The following is a 15,436-nucleotide window of genomic DNA, read 5'->3' as shown; positions in this document are numbered from 1 at the left end:
CCCATCAAAAGAGCCAATGATAAGCTGAAGAAGCAATTTCTTTTGGGGAAGCTGGGCAAAAATAAGTACGTCATTCTGCTTATCTTTAAATTATGGGGTATTTTCTAATGGACTGGGCTCTTTATTCACCACAGACCACTTTTCTACTTATGCTGTTAGAAGAAAATAAGTCAAAAGCAATCATAGATGAAAGCCTAGCAGTCCAAACAACAGATTCAAAAATGATATTGAAAGGTTTTATAGCACCAATGACTTTTTCCTAAGACACTTTGGGGCTGCATCACTTATTTATCTTGTAAACAAGACCAAAATATTCAATCAATTTGTATTTTGAGATAAATATTTATAAACTCTATTTTAAAAAACAAATATAGCATGACTAGAACAGCTAATAGTGTAAAATCCAAGTATATTAAAAATATAGATATAAAAAAGGTTTCCATAATGCAATCATGCAGCGGTAAACTGCATCATTCAATTACACAAGTGATTCTGTACAGTTATCTACACATAGCTTCATGAGAATCTTATTCAGGAAAATGAAATAAAAATCCTTCTTTAATCAATCAACATATGGGAATTTAACTACTTAACTGATCTACTGGATCTCACAGCAATTTCCAAAAAGCGCAATGATCTTAATGAGAATCAAATCACCTTGACTCTGATTCAAATGGTAGTTCATTTTGTTTTGCTTTATTTTGTTTTTAAGGCAAGGGAAAAACAGGAAGATGACAAAATAAAGTTGAGGGCAGTAGTATGTGGTCCACATCCATTAACCAACTAGAACTGTTAACAGCAAATATGGTCTCAGAAAACGTTCTTTAGGTTTCTAACCTAGCACGGAAACCACTATTAGATGGGCAGAGCATCTTTCCTTGAAAAAATACTGAATTAATCTGAAAAAATATTTACAAACTCGCTATATGATAGTTTGCAAATTAAAACTAAAGTTTAATTTTAAAAAGGCCTTGTATACTAGTAGGTCATAATTATGTTTGAATACCTTCCAAAGTCTGTACTTTTCCTTCAAACCAAGCCTCATATTAATCATGCTGTCTCCAACTAATGTGGATCAAAATAGATCATTTACATTATGATAAATGTGTTCATTCTTTTTATTTTTCATGAAGACAGAGGCAATGCACACTCAATAAAGTGTTTACAGAATAGTCAACTTTGCACGCAAAAAAAAGTGAAAATATAGCATGGACAAGGGTGAACAGAATCAAGTGTAGTTTGGACTTTCCTAATAAAGAGTTTGTACCAAGAATAACTTCTTTCTCAAATGTCTCATGAGAATTTGAAGAAATATTCAAAAACTGATTTTGAAAACTTTTTTAATGGCACCCATTATAAAAGGAGTGTTTTTGGTAAATACCTGGGTTAAATTAAATCATGTTCTATAAATAATTCTATGCCATATTATTAACACTAGTAATATTAATAATTGCTTACTAATAATATGGGCATATGCCTTTTAAAATAGGAAAATTATAGTGTCTTTAACAATGTAAGACACACAATATTCTTTCCCCTTGCTTTCAAGATTGTCTTTGATGTCTTGACTGTGAGGAAAATATGGAAAAACTTGTAAACTAGACATTTAATAGATATTTTTCAATATTTATACTCCACAGGTCATCATCCTGCAATACTTGAAAAGAAAGAAAAATAGTCTCCTTGTTGGTTTTAAAGAGCTAAGGACTTTAAAATTATTCAGATAAGTGGTCTTGGGAACAACTTGAGTAAATATATTTAGAAGAAATAGGCAAGTGTGTGTAAAAAAAAGTATTTTACCATCTGTCCAAAATATTTAACTGACTATTCTAACCCCAGAAATATAACCTTTTAAAACCCAGAAAATTTAAAAGTATACCCATGCTTAAATTTTCAATCATTTTCTTCATTCTAAATTGTTCGTGTTAATTAACACAGCATCATGGCTTTATAGATTTCCTAGACACAATTCTGAAGTTGACTGAGACTGAACTTTTGCCATACTAGGAAACCAAGAGGTCTTTTGTCTTCTTATGGTGTAAAAAAAAAAGGAAGTAAAGGGGAGAAAACATTTAAGAATAAGGTCAGACAAAGCACACACTCAGATATACTTCTGGACTCAAATGTACCCTTAGAGAACTGTAAAGATAAAATGCTAATTATAGTACATGTAAACATCTATTCAAATTGATAAAAGGCAAACATAAAATAATAGAGTTATTATAACAGTCGTCTCCAGACAGGAACAGATCTTGCTGTTGTAGTCACAAAGCTAAATTCAGGCAATGATGATCTCTCTCTGCTGGAAAAAGAGAAGACTATTAAAAAAAACTCTGAAAATCATAAATGAATCTAAACATTGAATCACACCATAAATTGATCTCCAATTTTTCTAAACTTAAAAAAAGGTCTACTTGAGAAAGGATCAAAATCAAAGTTGTAGACAGATCTATTTTAAAAATCAGCTTGATTTTTTAATGAAACCTCTGAGGTGCATTATGCTTCCTTAAAACATTAAGCTGCAAAGATCACAGCTCTACAACACGTCTATCATCTAAAAATTATGGTTAGGAAATGTAGTAACTGACCAGATAGCAAATTTTATAGAGGTATCGGTAGGCAAAGTAATTTGAAAAAATCATGAGCAAATTCCAAGGTATTACAAATAAAAATGAAAGCAAAAACAATTATCTTAAGTTTCCCCAAAATTTCAAAGTAGTAGCAGGGTACATCTAATTACCTTAAACTCCACATGATAATCATGTCATTCTTTAGTCACACTATATGACATAAAATTCTATACTAAGCACAATGATTAACAAAAATAAATAAAAGGAACACATCAAAATGAGGCAGTGCTTGGTATACACAAGAAGGCTAATTTGTATGATGGGGAGATGAGTAGGTAGATGAAATGAAGTAACAAGGAAACAGGGATAGGAACAACTATAATAAACTGATTCCAGAAAAGTAAAGTAAAAAATGCTTTCAATTACACTAAGTAATGAATAACATAATACTTATAAACTGAAAGAAAATTTACCAAATTAGACATTTTTCAACTAAACAATGTTTTCATTAGAAATTACTGAGCATGGCGGTCATGTTCACCAAAATTTGTTTGAGAACTTTTAGGTAGCTATTTTGGAAATTATCTGCTGTCATCTGACAGGTATATAATAATCAGAGAGAGAGAGAAAATTACTCTTCTCTAAAAGCCTGCGTACATACCTTAGAGCAACTAGCCAGTTCAAGAAGTTAACAAGAAAAAGGTAGTTCCTGAGTCTGGGAAAAGGACATTTTTCTTTCTGCCTGACAAATGTTATACACTCATGATTTAATACTAGGTTAAATTTCCACTTTTAATTTATAGGGTTTTAGAAGAGTAAGAAAAACCCTGAAAGACCAAAAAGTGAAATTACTTAATTACCCAGAATTTCATGCAGGATATTTTTTGTTTTAAAAGGCTAAAATATTTTTGTAAGGGATTTAAAAAAAAAAGCTTAAATTTTTATATAAATTCTAGAAGAAGTAAAAATAATTTTCTATAATTAGTTCACATTGTAGGTAAGGGGAAAATGAAAATATAGATGATAAGGTTTGATAATACTGTAAGATAACCATTGGTATTTTAACATAACCAAACAAGCAACTATCTGCTTCCTTTCTATATAACCTTTAGAGTCAATGATTAGTGTTCCAATTAAGATTGGAAATACACTCTTCATAAAACAGTTCTAGTAACAGGAAATTTCCTTCAATTAAACTCAGCCATTCTTTCTACAGATAATCAGCTAACACAGTGAAATCTTGTCTTCATAGTAAACTACTAATTGATACATTTGATCATATTGCAATAAAACAAGCACTATGCAATACTCTCCCATTCCTACAACATGATTTCAATAAATGCTTGGGCATTGGTTAAATACTAAAATTAAATTTTAAAATGTTACAATTATCCAATAACATTTAAAACAACACTGCTTAGGTTGAGACAGAAAATACTGAATATGTAAAATGACAATTCAACCATCCCTTGAAGTAATCCTAATCAATCTTTTATCCAATAATACATAATTTTCCTTAATTTTTTTCCTGTAAGCAGTAGTTAACTACATTATTCTCAATCCTTTTTTCACTCCCAATTCAGCCCAGATCTATACTTAATAAGAGAACTGTATTTAAAAATGTGTTTCAAGTTTTAGGTAGCATATTATAATAGGAAAGAGTTTTAAACTTTGAATTCAGAAGTGAATGGAAGAGTTATAAGCAGAAAGGAAAAGTGCTAGTGAATACAGAAGTTAATCCATACTTCATAGGCTAAATGAAATTTGTGCCAGCAAAGGCAAGCATTTGAGAATACTATATATAAAACTGTACTAAGACACATAATATGAATTATCATAACCAAATTGAAATTGTTTCAATTGACAAGACAGAAATAGTAGCAACAAGTATGTAGAATTGGTATAGATATATTAAATTGTTTTAGATTAAACGCTAATATACACCAGGGAAGCTATAAATGTGAAAGGAAACTTAGAGATCATCTAGTCCAACCACTTTCATTTTACAGACAAGGAAACTGCCCTGGATAAGTTAAGAGACTTATCTAAGGCCACAGAGTGAGTTATAGAGCTGGGACCAAAAGCTAAATCTCTTAACCCTTTTCCAGTACTCTAAACTAGGGAATGGACTAGATATAAAAAACAGTGGGATGGACTAGATTAGTGACCCTTGCCATTTCTATTCTTACATTCTAATAGAAACCAAAAGGCCATTTTACTTCTGAAACTGACTACAACATTTAACTCTCTAAAAATATTAATGGCTTAGTTTATGGAAATTCCACAGACTACCTGTGTATTCCTCCATCAGCATTTGTAACCCCAGTGGTGCAATACCTAACTGTAGCAATTTTTAGCAAAACGGTCCCAATGACTGAGAAGAGCTTCAAGAGATATTTTTGAAAAATTGATAAGAATTGACAAGGGAGGTAATTGTCACTCCATTATTGGAGATTCAAATGTGCATTCATTCATTAATTCATCCAACAAACATCTTAGTGCCCACTATGAGCCAGGCTTTGTGATAATCACTAGAGATAAAAAGATGAATAAGACATGGTCCCCTTCCTAGAGGAGCTTGTAATCTAATGGGGAAGACAGACATATAAACCAGATAAATTATATTGCAATATAAGTACTTGTAACAGAGATATGAACAAAGCGCTGTATTAAAAGGGAGAGTAAAGTTATGAACTGGCTAATGACCAAGAAGTCCACTAATATTGTGCAAGAACTACACATTTATTGCACACGATTTCATGCTCAATCAATTAGAAAGGAGGTAGCAATATAGTTTTTAAAAAACTATAGCTGGCACTGAAATCAGAATGAGTGCATTCAATTCTAGCCTTTCCATGACTAGCAGTGTTTGGACAAGTCATTCCATCTCTATTATCCCAAATTTCCTTATCTGTAAAATGGAAATTTAACAGCTGATTTAAAGGGATAGCTTAAGTTTTGAATGAGAATAGATGAAAGTACATGTAGACTACTAGAACTTATAAACATATTAATTTTAAAAACTCAATAGCAATGAAAATCTAAGTAATATTTACAATTAAAATCATTGCTAAAAATATAATTGTGAATCTAATGAATGTTGCTAATATTTAATCCCCATACTTCTGGACCAAACTGATATATACTTGTCTTCTGATTCATTCACAGCAAAATGGCTTAAAACATTTTAATTTTAGGTTACTAGAGAATGTAAAACTAGGAAGAGTAATTACCTATTTGTGAATTTAAATAATAGGTAATTTCAGTTACATAATAAGGGATTTTACAGTAATTTTAAAAATATCAGGCTAAAATTTACTAATCAAATTATAAAGCCAAAAATCAGCATGGAGATTTAACTGGCCTTTGAAATATTTTTTTTTCTTTATAATACCTGTTTGGTGTAAAAAGAAGAAACGTGAGCCTCTGCCAATTTGGCAACTTTCACGACTACTAAAAAGAAAAGAAAACAAACTTACCTAACAAATCAGAATAGTATATAGTCAACATAGAAGAGACTACACAAAAATCTATCTTAGATCTAACGATAGTGAAGAAGTTTTTGAGTAAAGTCACTATTTGGACAAAAGAAATCTGACTTTGAAATTTTAAATATAAACATATGCACTAATTGCAAGTCAAAACATTCCTATGAAATAGTATTACCATCAAGAACATTATATAACTTTAACCCTAAGTATGGAAAAAATCCACTAGTCACTCCACTGGTAGAAGAGTGTGGGTGGTGGAATTACAGTTTGTGATTGTGAGGACCAGAGTATGGAAAGAAAGTTATGTTTTTGATGTGACTTTTAATATAATCACTATAATCTCAGGAGGGGCAGAAATACTTGTAAACAAAATGATGAATTTAAAAATATAATTATGTATCCTCCCACCCCTTTATACTACAAAGAATGCATTTATATTCTGTATCAACTTTAAGTGATCACGTTCACTTGCCAGAGAAATCCACTTAAAAATCACAATGTTGTAAATGTCAAGTATTTTTATACAAATATAGGAAACGCACACTTAAAATATCAGACTGAAACACTTACCAAACTGTTTTCCTAAAGTAGTATCTATAGTACATTTCTTTATTCATACATCTTCAAATGGTCAAGTTTTCTTTCATACATCCAAAATGTAATGTGATGGTTTTCTTATTCACCAAATGTTAGCTCTACTTGAAGTCTGGTTCCAAACTAATCAGCCTGCTTTTAAATTTTAAGACATCTGTTGAAAATTTATAGGATCAAACCAAACTGAAGTGGTATAAATTTTAAACATTGGATTGTACATTATTATAAAGGTATCAGTAACCATTATTACTAAGAATAAGTTAGTGATTATAGCTCCTTTTGTGATAATTGGGGGAAAGGGTAGATCACCATCAGGAATGGTCTATTTTAACTTTTTTTTTCCTTTCTTTTTATCTTTTTTTTTTTTTTTTAAATCAAAGAACATCGTCTTGGTTGTGTGTTGTTGTTTTTTTGTCATTGCTTTTTTTTTTCTTTTCTTTTCTTTTTAAAAGACCATTCCACTTTATTTTAAACATCTGAATGCATAAGGAGAGTCATATGCAAAGCAGTCATACACCATTATCATTGAAACCCATATGGTAAAATACATACACAAGTCCAACAAAAGGCTAATACATAGTAAAGCCTAAGCATACTACTATGTAATATTATGAATACATACTTGGAGACTTTAGTTAGAGTACTATGTTATCTATTCATTTTTGAAAACATTCATTAAGATTTTAAATGCAAATTCATTCCTTATTTGGAGTAAAACAAATTTCTCTAAATTATTACAAGTATTGGTCATAAGTTTTCAGACCTATTCATTAAATTACAAAGAACCCGAAGAATTCTGTATTGTTCAGTAGAAGTATGTAATAAAAACATTGCATGTTTCTAGTGTGATGTCTTTAGCAATTGTTTACTGAAATAAAATGCAAACATCAATCTTTCAAAATACAGGATCAGAAGGTAGTTTTCTTTTCTTCTATTTGTGAAATCCATCTTCATCACATTTACCAAAAATTGTTTTTACAAATATGTAAAAGTACATTAGATAATACTAATGAAACACAGGTAGAGTTCTAGCATGTGCAGATCAATGATCAGTCAAATCATCTTCTCCAAGAACGAGATTCATTGTCCTCTTCTTCTTCATCATCATCTTGAAGTAATGAGTCATCCACCATAGACTCTTCCTGAAACTTTAGGTTAAAATGCATTTAGGAATTTACCCAAAAAAAAAAGAAAAGAAAAAAGGTGACACTTTTAAATACTGATTTCTCTCAACAGAGTCGAATACAAAAGGTATTGCTATAGCTAGGACATTCAAGAAATAAAAAGCAACCTTTACTGACTCAATGGTTTCTCTACAGTATCTATTCTATTGCTTGCATCAAACAGGCACTAAAGAATTATCAAAGTAAGCCTTTATACATGCCGTTTCTCCTGCCTCTCTTTACCAAATAATGCTATCTTCTCTATACCTACAAAACATTGTTTATTATCTTTTTTTTTTTTTTTAAGAAAACATCAGTAAGTCTTCTCTGACTTACCCTAATGCTGGACACTAAATCAACCAATAAGTTGTATAAAAGTCTATCCAGATTTTCTACTGTACGTAAACAAACATTTTCTTTATAGCATTCCTTTTCTCCATTCCTTTCATAAAAGCTTCTCAGACTGCTTTTCAAAATACCTAATACCAGGAGCTCTCCTGCTTTTCTCCCCATTCAATTCAAACTCATGGAAGGACAAAGGTATAATCTAAAATATAAAATGACAAATCATGTATATGAGTTTCAAAACACACAATTTATTCTTGCATTTGACTATGGATATGTGTTAACAGCCTTGAATGCTCTTCAAACAAAATGAAGTGACACTGATAAGCTAACAGAGATAAAACATGTGTTTGTTTAGTGTCCCTACCTTATCTTTATTTTTTAACTTCCTCAACTCTCTCCTACAGCTTATTTCATGATTAAACAAATAGAGTTGCTTATTTCTAAGTCTGGGGTTGTTCAAAGGGCTCACTGGTCTTTATGCTCACAAGTCTCAGACTAACTGCTGTTACCCAAGAAAAATGTAATCTCTACAATTATCCCTCTGCTCAAATATGCCTCTCAACTATATTCCTCGTCCAAGCTCTTGGTTTATGGAAAGTTTTATTATCACTTAGGGTTCAGTTCCAAGGTCACCAACTCCTTCAAGATTCTTATGGACAGAAATAATCACTCCTTCCTTTGGATTCCAACAGCATATTGTTCAAATCTTTATTCAGCATATCAGTCTGCCTTTTATTATAATTTGTTTCTTATGTGTCTGTCAGCACCACCCCCTTTCCAGTTTATAAGCTCCTTGATGATAGGGACCGTGTCTTATTCATTTTTATGCCTATCACAGTATCTACCATATACCAGGCATTCATTCTAATGAACTAAAACAATATGAATTAAAATAAAAAGTACCTGAAATGTTAATAAAGCAATTGAGAATATATACTTTAAAACTTGAAATATTACAAGATTTCCTATGGATAAAAAATCTAACAAATAATTATTCTTTTAAGAATAAATGAAAACTGAGTGAGTGTGTGTGTGTGTGTGTGTGTGTGTTTGCATATATTCTTTTTGGATTAGCAATCCACAGATTTCATTAATCCAGAAAATTTAAAGTTGTCTGCATTTATCTGATATCCCCTGCCTGAAATATGGCTCAGGAATAAAAGTTTTATGTTAAAAATCACAGCCATAAAATCACAATTTATATAAAAATGTGAACATTTAAGGGCAAAACCAAGTGAAAAAAACAAACATACTTCCTCTTCATCAGGTTCAACTTCTTCTGTTTCAACAGCTGAAATATTAGTTATTGGTTTATTCCATGCCAGTTTTAGATCCTGCCCTTTGAAACGAGCTCCATGAACTGCAGCCTAAAATAATTAAGAACATTGGAATATAGAACATTAATAATTTCTGAAGGAAAAAATATTATAGCACCTAATATTTAAATTAACTCACCTAAACACAGTGAAGACAGCTGTCTATTAATTTGACTTGTGGTTATTTACTGAATAACTATTTACTACTTATAATAATTTGCTTTATATGGTTATTTCTAAAATTAGCCTAGGGATTGGAAATTCCTTTAAAAAGAAAACAAGAACAATTTCTCACAATTGATTAGAGCTAATTCAGTACTCGCCATTATTTGACTAGAAAAACTATGTCTATATGTTTACAATATAATAATTGCCATTTAAGGCAATAGTCTCAAAGTACTTCAAGATCCTGAATCAAAGTCTAAGTTAGAATCAACAGGCTAAATGTATTTTTCTGCATTTTAATTCTTATAAATGACATATATAGTAACTATAAACTAGAAATTTTTAATAGAATTAAAATAATTTTGCATGCATAAAGTATCACATTATTTTTATATTATATCACATGATCACAAATTGATATATCACTATTATAAAATATAAATATCTCAATGAAGGAAAAATATGGAACTTTTCTATAAAGTAGTTTCTACAAAGCTTCCAGAATTGCATATAAAACTTATTAGTAAATAGTAAAGTCTAAATACTTGCTGCATTAACTGGCTGCTTTGGAAATAGTGGATTCAAATTAAAGTAACATGAACTAACATAAATCAATGTAAGCAACATACCAAAATAACTCATAGTCACAAAAGATTTATAGCACAATCTCAAAGTACAGTACAATGTGAAATGTAGAAACAATTACACGTTCAATGACATCTGACCATGAGTTGTGTGACATTAAAGTCCCCAGGTATAAATTTTAAATCTGCACATATAAATTTGTGACAAATCTAAAGGATTCCATGTCTAATAAAATGCAGCTCAGGAGTTTTTAGTCCATGGCCTCCTCACAATGTCATATAACTAAAAAATTTTAAAGTACATATATATGAGATTTAAGTCCAGAAACAATTTGTAATTTTTCAGGCTGTAGCTATTATATCTTATATAAAAAAGGCTAATATGCAAATCAACTGAATGGCAGAACAACCAGTCACTATAACACGCACCGACCACCAGGGGGCAGATGCTCAATGCAGGAGCTGCCCCCTGGTGGTCAGTGCATTCCCACAGGGGGAGCGCTGCTCAGCCAGAAACTGTGCTCAAGGCTGGCGAGCGCAGCGGTGGTAGCAGGAGCCTCTCCCACCTTCGTGGCAGCACTAAGGATGTTCAACTGCCAGCTTAGGCCCACTCAGTCAGACATCCCCCGAGGGCTCCCCGACTGTGAAAGGGTGCAGAGCGGGCTGAGGGACCCCCCGAATGCACAAATTTCATGCACCGGGCCTCTAGTATACTATAAGAAAAAAAGAACTCAGAATATTAAACTTTTATTCCCAGAAATTATATTATTTGTGGTAAAGGTGGTATTTTTATTTTCAGACTTACATATAGAGCACATAACTAATTATGCTGGTGTCAGTGAAATGTTGAGTTTTCAGCATGAAAAAAGAAGATAGAGCTATGAAGACCCCTGAGATTAAGTAAAACCCTTATAATCCAGAATTAATTTACAAGTATTAGTAAAGGCTCTTTCTTTCTTCCTACCTACCTACCTCTCTATGTATACATATATGTGTGTATATGCATGTGTGCATAAAACTCCTAAAGTTCAGAATTAAATGGAACATATCAGTAGTTGCTTTGAATTTATTTTATTTGTACAGGGTATATGTGAATATGTGTATAAGTATATGTGTACATGTGTGTATGAATGTACGTATATTTTTTTCACTCCCAGCTACGATCACTGAAAAGAATTAGTGACTGTAATGTACGCAGTAGTAATAAACATCTGTAGTACTTATACTGTGGTTTCAAAAAACCTTTGCTCTGTAAAAACAATCAGAGCTCCTTAGAGAAATGGCCAGCTTTCAGGTCTTGAAGAGAAAATGTATAAGATGAACTCAGAACACTTTTCATACCAGAAAGCAAAAACACTATCATAACCCATCAGGATTCTGTCAAAAGGACTGTTAACGAACTTGTATACTAGCCACAAAAATGGGATAATCTATACTAATAAAAGACTATGTGGTCATCACACCCTCACACCGTGATGCCCTCATGCCATAACAATCCATCACCAGGAGGCAGCGTGCGCCGTGGGTGCGCAAGGGTGGGCGGGGCTGCGTGCGCAGCGAGGTGCGTGGGTGGGCGGGGACTTAACGCTGTGTGTGTGGCACGGAGGCGGGTTCCGGCGGCTCCATGCAGAGCCACGGAGGCAGGGTCCAGCGGCTCTGTGTGGCACAGAGGCAGGATCACCGGCTCCGGCCTACCTCTTTGGGGCAATCCATTGAGGAGCCCCAGATGGGTGGGCGGGGCCTATCTCTTTGGGGAGATCCATCGCGGGGCTCCCGCACTGTGAGAGGGCACAGGCCAGGCTGGGGAACCCCCACCCCAAGTGCACGAATTTCGTGCACTGGGCTAGTACATAAATAACTGAGAACAATGGACCAATACCCATAATATGTTTCAAGCTATAAGTTATGATGGTATAATACCAATCAAGCTATCTCAAAATATAAATCTTATTTTGGATCCTTAAATAAAATGAGTAAAAAAATTTTAAGAAAACCAGGGAAATGTAAACCTTAACTGGGTATTTAATAATGCCTAGGAAATATCAATCATTTTTTAGGTCTAGTAAGAGTATTGTGTTTTATTTTTTTAAGATTCTAACATTGAGAGACACACTAACATGTTTACAGGTGAAATGATATGATGACTGAGAGTGGGTCTAAAATAAAGACAAAGAGGATTATAGTGGGTGAGATATAGACAAAATAAGATGGGCTGCAAGTGGGTACTAACTAAAGGTTTATGATGAGTATATGGGGGTTCATTTCACAAGTCTCTCTAATTTTCACATTATGAAATGTAAAGAAAAACTATATTTAAAAGCTCAAGCACTTTATTCATAGGCTTGCTCTAGCCCTTTGCCTATTTATTCTTGCACATCGTCAAAGTTTGCAGTCATACACAGAAGGAAAAAAAGGCTGAAGATGTGACAAATGATGGAGGAAGAAAAAAGTATGGAAAGTAGTTTACCAGTATGTGATGGGTTCAATATCTTACCTGGAAAATGGTTCTGGAAATAATTAACATTTTGAAAAAATGGGGTTAAACAAAATTAAACAGAAGTGTTTACCTTCTGCCTTTACAAGTCAATTTAGGTTGTGAATCTAAATAAAATATACAAAATGCAGCTTTTCACAAACTTATCTGACAAAAGAATTCTTTGTTAGGGGAGCTCTTGTAGAATCAGTGTTCTGTAAAAACAGTGTGGGAAAACTGACCTAAGGTCATAAGAGTTAAAGCTGCAATCCTATCCTAGCGTACCTTACGTACCATATGATTAAAGCTCATTTTTAAAAGAAGGCTAAAACCAAGTTTATTAATGTTTGTAATAACCACAGTATACAATGTTTATGCAGGAGTTACATTAAACGGCCACAAATTTAAAAAGAAAGTAAATTCTAATTTTTTAGAACTTACAGGGAAAGAATTCTTTCATTCCTTTAACTCTTGAGTTCAAACTGCATGGCCACTTTCCAACAAGTTTTAGACAGATTTACTAATTCTGGTAGCACACTGCCCATCATATGGCAGTACTTAGTAACTGTTAAGTAAATCAGTAAAAACATACACAAAGGTTCTTCTATACACATGATTTGATTTCTCTTAATTGAAACCACTTACATATATTGTTCTTGCTATTAATTTAATATTTATTCAGTCAGCCCCATCAACTACTAACTGCTTATGTTGCACTAATTCTATGAACCCAATTTTATATTTCTACCTTCAGGTATAAAGAATGAGAGTTTTGAAGTAATTTACTCTTTCTTGTCTTTATTCAGTTTCCAATCATTTCTCATTCTGAAAAGAAACCCACAGTGATATTAATAACAGCTAACATTATAGCCAGAATTAAGAAGGTTTACTATGTCCCCAGGCATTGTTCTAGGTAACTTTGTAAGTTTTGAATTAGTAAATCCTCACCATTCTCTAGAGAAAAATTTCTTTGATGCTACCTTACCACACCACACAATGCCAAACTGTATGATTAAATATAGAGTAAAACTTTAAGGAGAGAAACACAAGATAATCTGTTAAAAACAGTTTGAGGCATGGGTGTGAAAAAATGCACTCGTAGAACAAGGTTCACTTTCCTTTTGATATAAAAAGATATACACCTCTTTGTGTTTAGAACTGATTCTTATAAAATAGGAACTTAACTGTTCCTTTACTAAAATTGGATCCTTGTATCTTACAGAGGTATAGGAATAATTCAAAGTAGCAAAAATATCATTCTAATCAGTCATGAGAAGAAACTACGTTTTTCTATCCTGTTTGGGTACTTATCCAACTTTAGTACATAGGGTGGTGATAGGAAAATAGAAAATACAACAGCAGGAACCATCTTCTGACTAACTAAATCAAATCATAACCATCTTAGACTAAAGCTAAAAGTGTTCTGTTTATATTATTATTCCTTAAAATATTTTTATCTTTTTTCCTAGGGAAAATTTCTCCCTTTTCACTTGTTATATTTGAACTAGAGGCCCGGTGCACGAAATGTGTGCACGGGTGGGGTCCCTGGGCCTGGTGAGTGATCAGGGCCGATTGGGGCCAGGCCAATCAGGAGCAGGCTGGAGAGGAGGCGACGGTCGCCAGGCCGGGTGCGGAAGGAATGGACACCAGATGCCAACACCGCCATCACCGGCGCCCCGCCACCACATGGTTCCCTGCCTCTCCCCCTCCTCCTTCCCTCGCTGCCGCACTACCACTACAGCGGGCGGGTGGGCGGCAGGCTGAACAAGGCCTGCCAGCAAGGCAGAGGGATGGGGCACAGGAGGTTGGCTGCCAGCCCTGAGGAGGGAGCCGGCCCGCTGCCCCCCTGGGAAAGGGGCCACGTCTGCCACCACCCATCCCTGGTTCCCCGTCCCAACCCGGGGGCCGGCCCTGATCAGGGCCTGGGGGAGGGACCATGGGAGGTTGGCCGGCCAGAGGAAGTTAGCTGTGGACGCGCACTGACCACCCGGAGGCAGCTCCTGCGTTGAACGTCTGCCCCCTGGTGGTCAGTGCATGTCATAGTGACCGGTCGTTCCGGTCGCTTAGGCTTTTATATATATAGATGTCTCAATTACCTTATTCCTGTACTTTCACTTTGAAATACTATGCATCTACTGATTATAGAACATAAAGAGACATTCATTCATAAATCTACAATAAGAGTTCAGAAAATAAGAAAAATGAATAAACATTAGCAAAGGTTGACAAGTTTCTTGAGAAAGCCTATCCTTTATCTTGACTTTATCTACATTTTGGTATTAAATTTCCTTATTTTACACAATGATGGTGATGATAAATGCATCTTTTGTACTTTTTAAGCATTCTTCCTTGACAAAATTAAAAATTAGCATCATGTCAAACACACTAATTTTTAAATTACTAAGCCTAATGTTTACTGAAATCCTGATCTTTAAAAAACCACTTCTTTAGCCTATACTCTGCCTGTATAAGATAAAACTTCAACTTAATTTTCTAGTCTCTTCTAAAATAGAATGTTACAAAATTTAAAGAAATTTTATGGCTTAAGGCAGTGGTTCTCAACCTTCCTAATGCCACGACCCTTTAATACAGTTCCTCATGTTGTGGTGACCCCCAATTTCATTGTTACAAATTGAACATAATTAAAGCATAGTGATTAATCACAAAAACAATATGTAATTATATATGTGTTTTCCGATGGTCTTAGGCGACCCCTGTGAAAGGGTCGTTCG

General features: G+C 33.6%; 1 protein-coding gene across 23 annotated transcripts in view; it reads right to left on the bottom strand.

Moving 5' to 3' along the window:
* Nucleotides 1-1,104: 1,104 nt before the first annotated feature.
* RBM26 (RNA binding motif protein 26) overlaps nt 1,105-15,436 on the bottom strand; it is an 84,358-nt gene continuing 70,026 nt past the window's right edge. For 9 of the 23 annotated variants that reach the window (XM_023751697.1, XM_023751713.1, XM_023751717.1 and 6 more), the window contains 2 exons: nt 9,420-9,533; nt 8,123-8,365 (listed from right to left, as the gene is read on the bottom strand). In XM_023751697.1, the coding sequence (XP_023607465.1) occupies nt 8,264-8,365; nt 9,420-9,533 (216 nt within the window). In that variant the 3' untranslated portion in view covers nt 8,123-8,263. Of the gene's footprint in view, nt 2,303-5,964; nt 6,024-6,631; nt 7,804-8,122; nt 8,366-9,419; nt 9,534-15,436 lie in introns of those variants that run through there. The other 14 variants (XM_023751710.1, XM_023751700.1, XM_023751708.1 and 11 more) reach the window with 6 other exon arrangements.

The sequence above is a fragment of the Myotis lucifugus genome, unplaced genomic scaffold (genome assembly GCF_000147115.1).
Source record: "Myotis lucifugus unplaced genomic scaffold, Myoluc2.0 scaffold_24, whole genome shotgun sequence".
In the NCBI taxonomy this organism is placed as follows: Eukaryota; Metazoa; Chordata; class Mammalia; order Chiroptera; family Vespertilionidae; genus Myotis; species Myotis lucifugus.
Note: the sequence above shows the minus strand (reverse complement) of the source record. Positions and strands in the feature narration are given on the sequence as shown.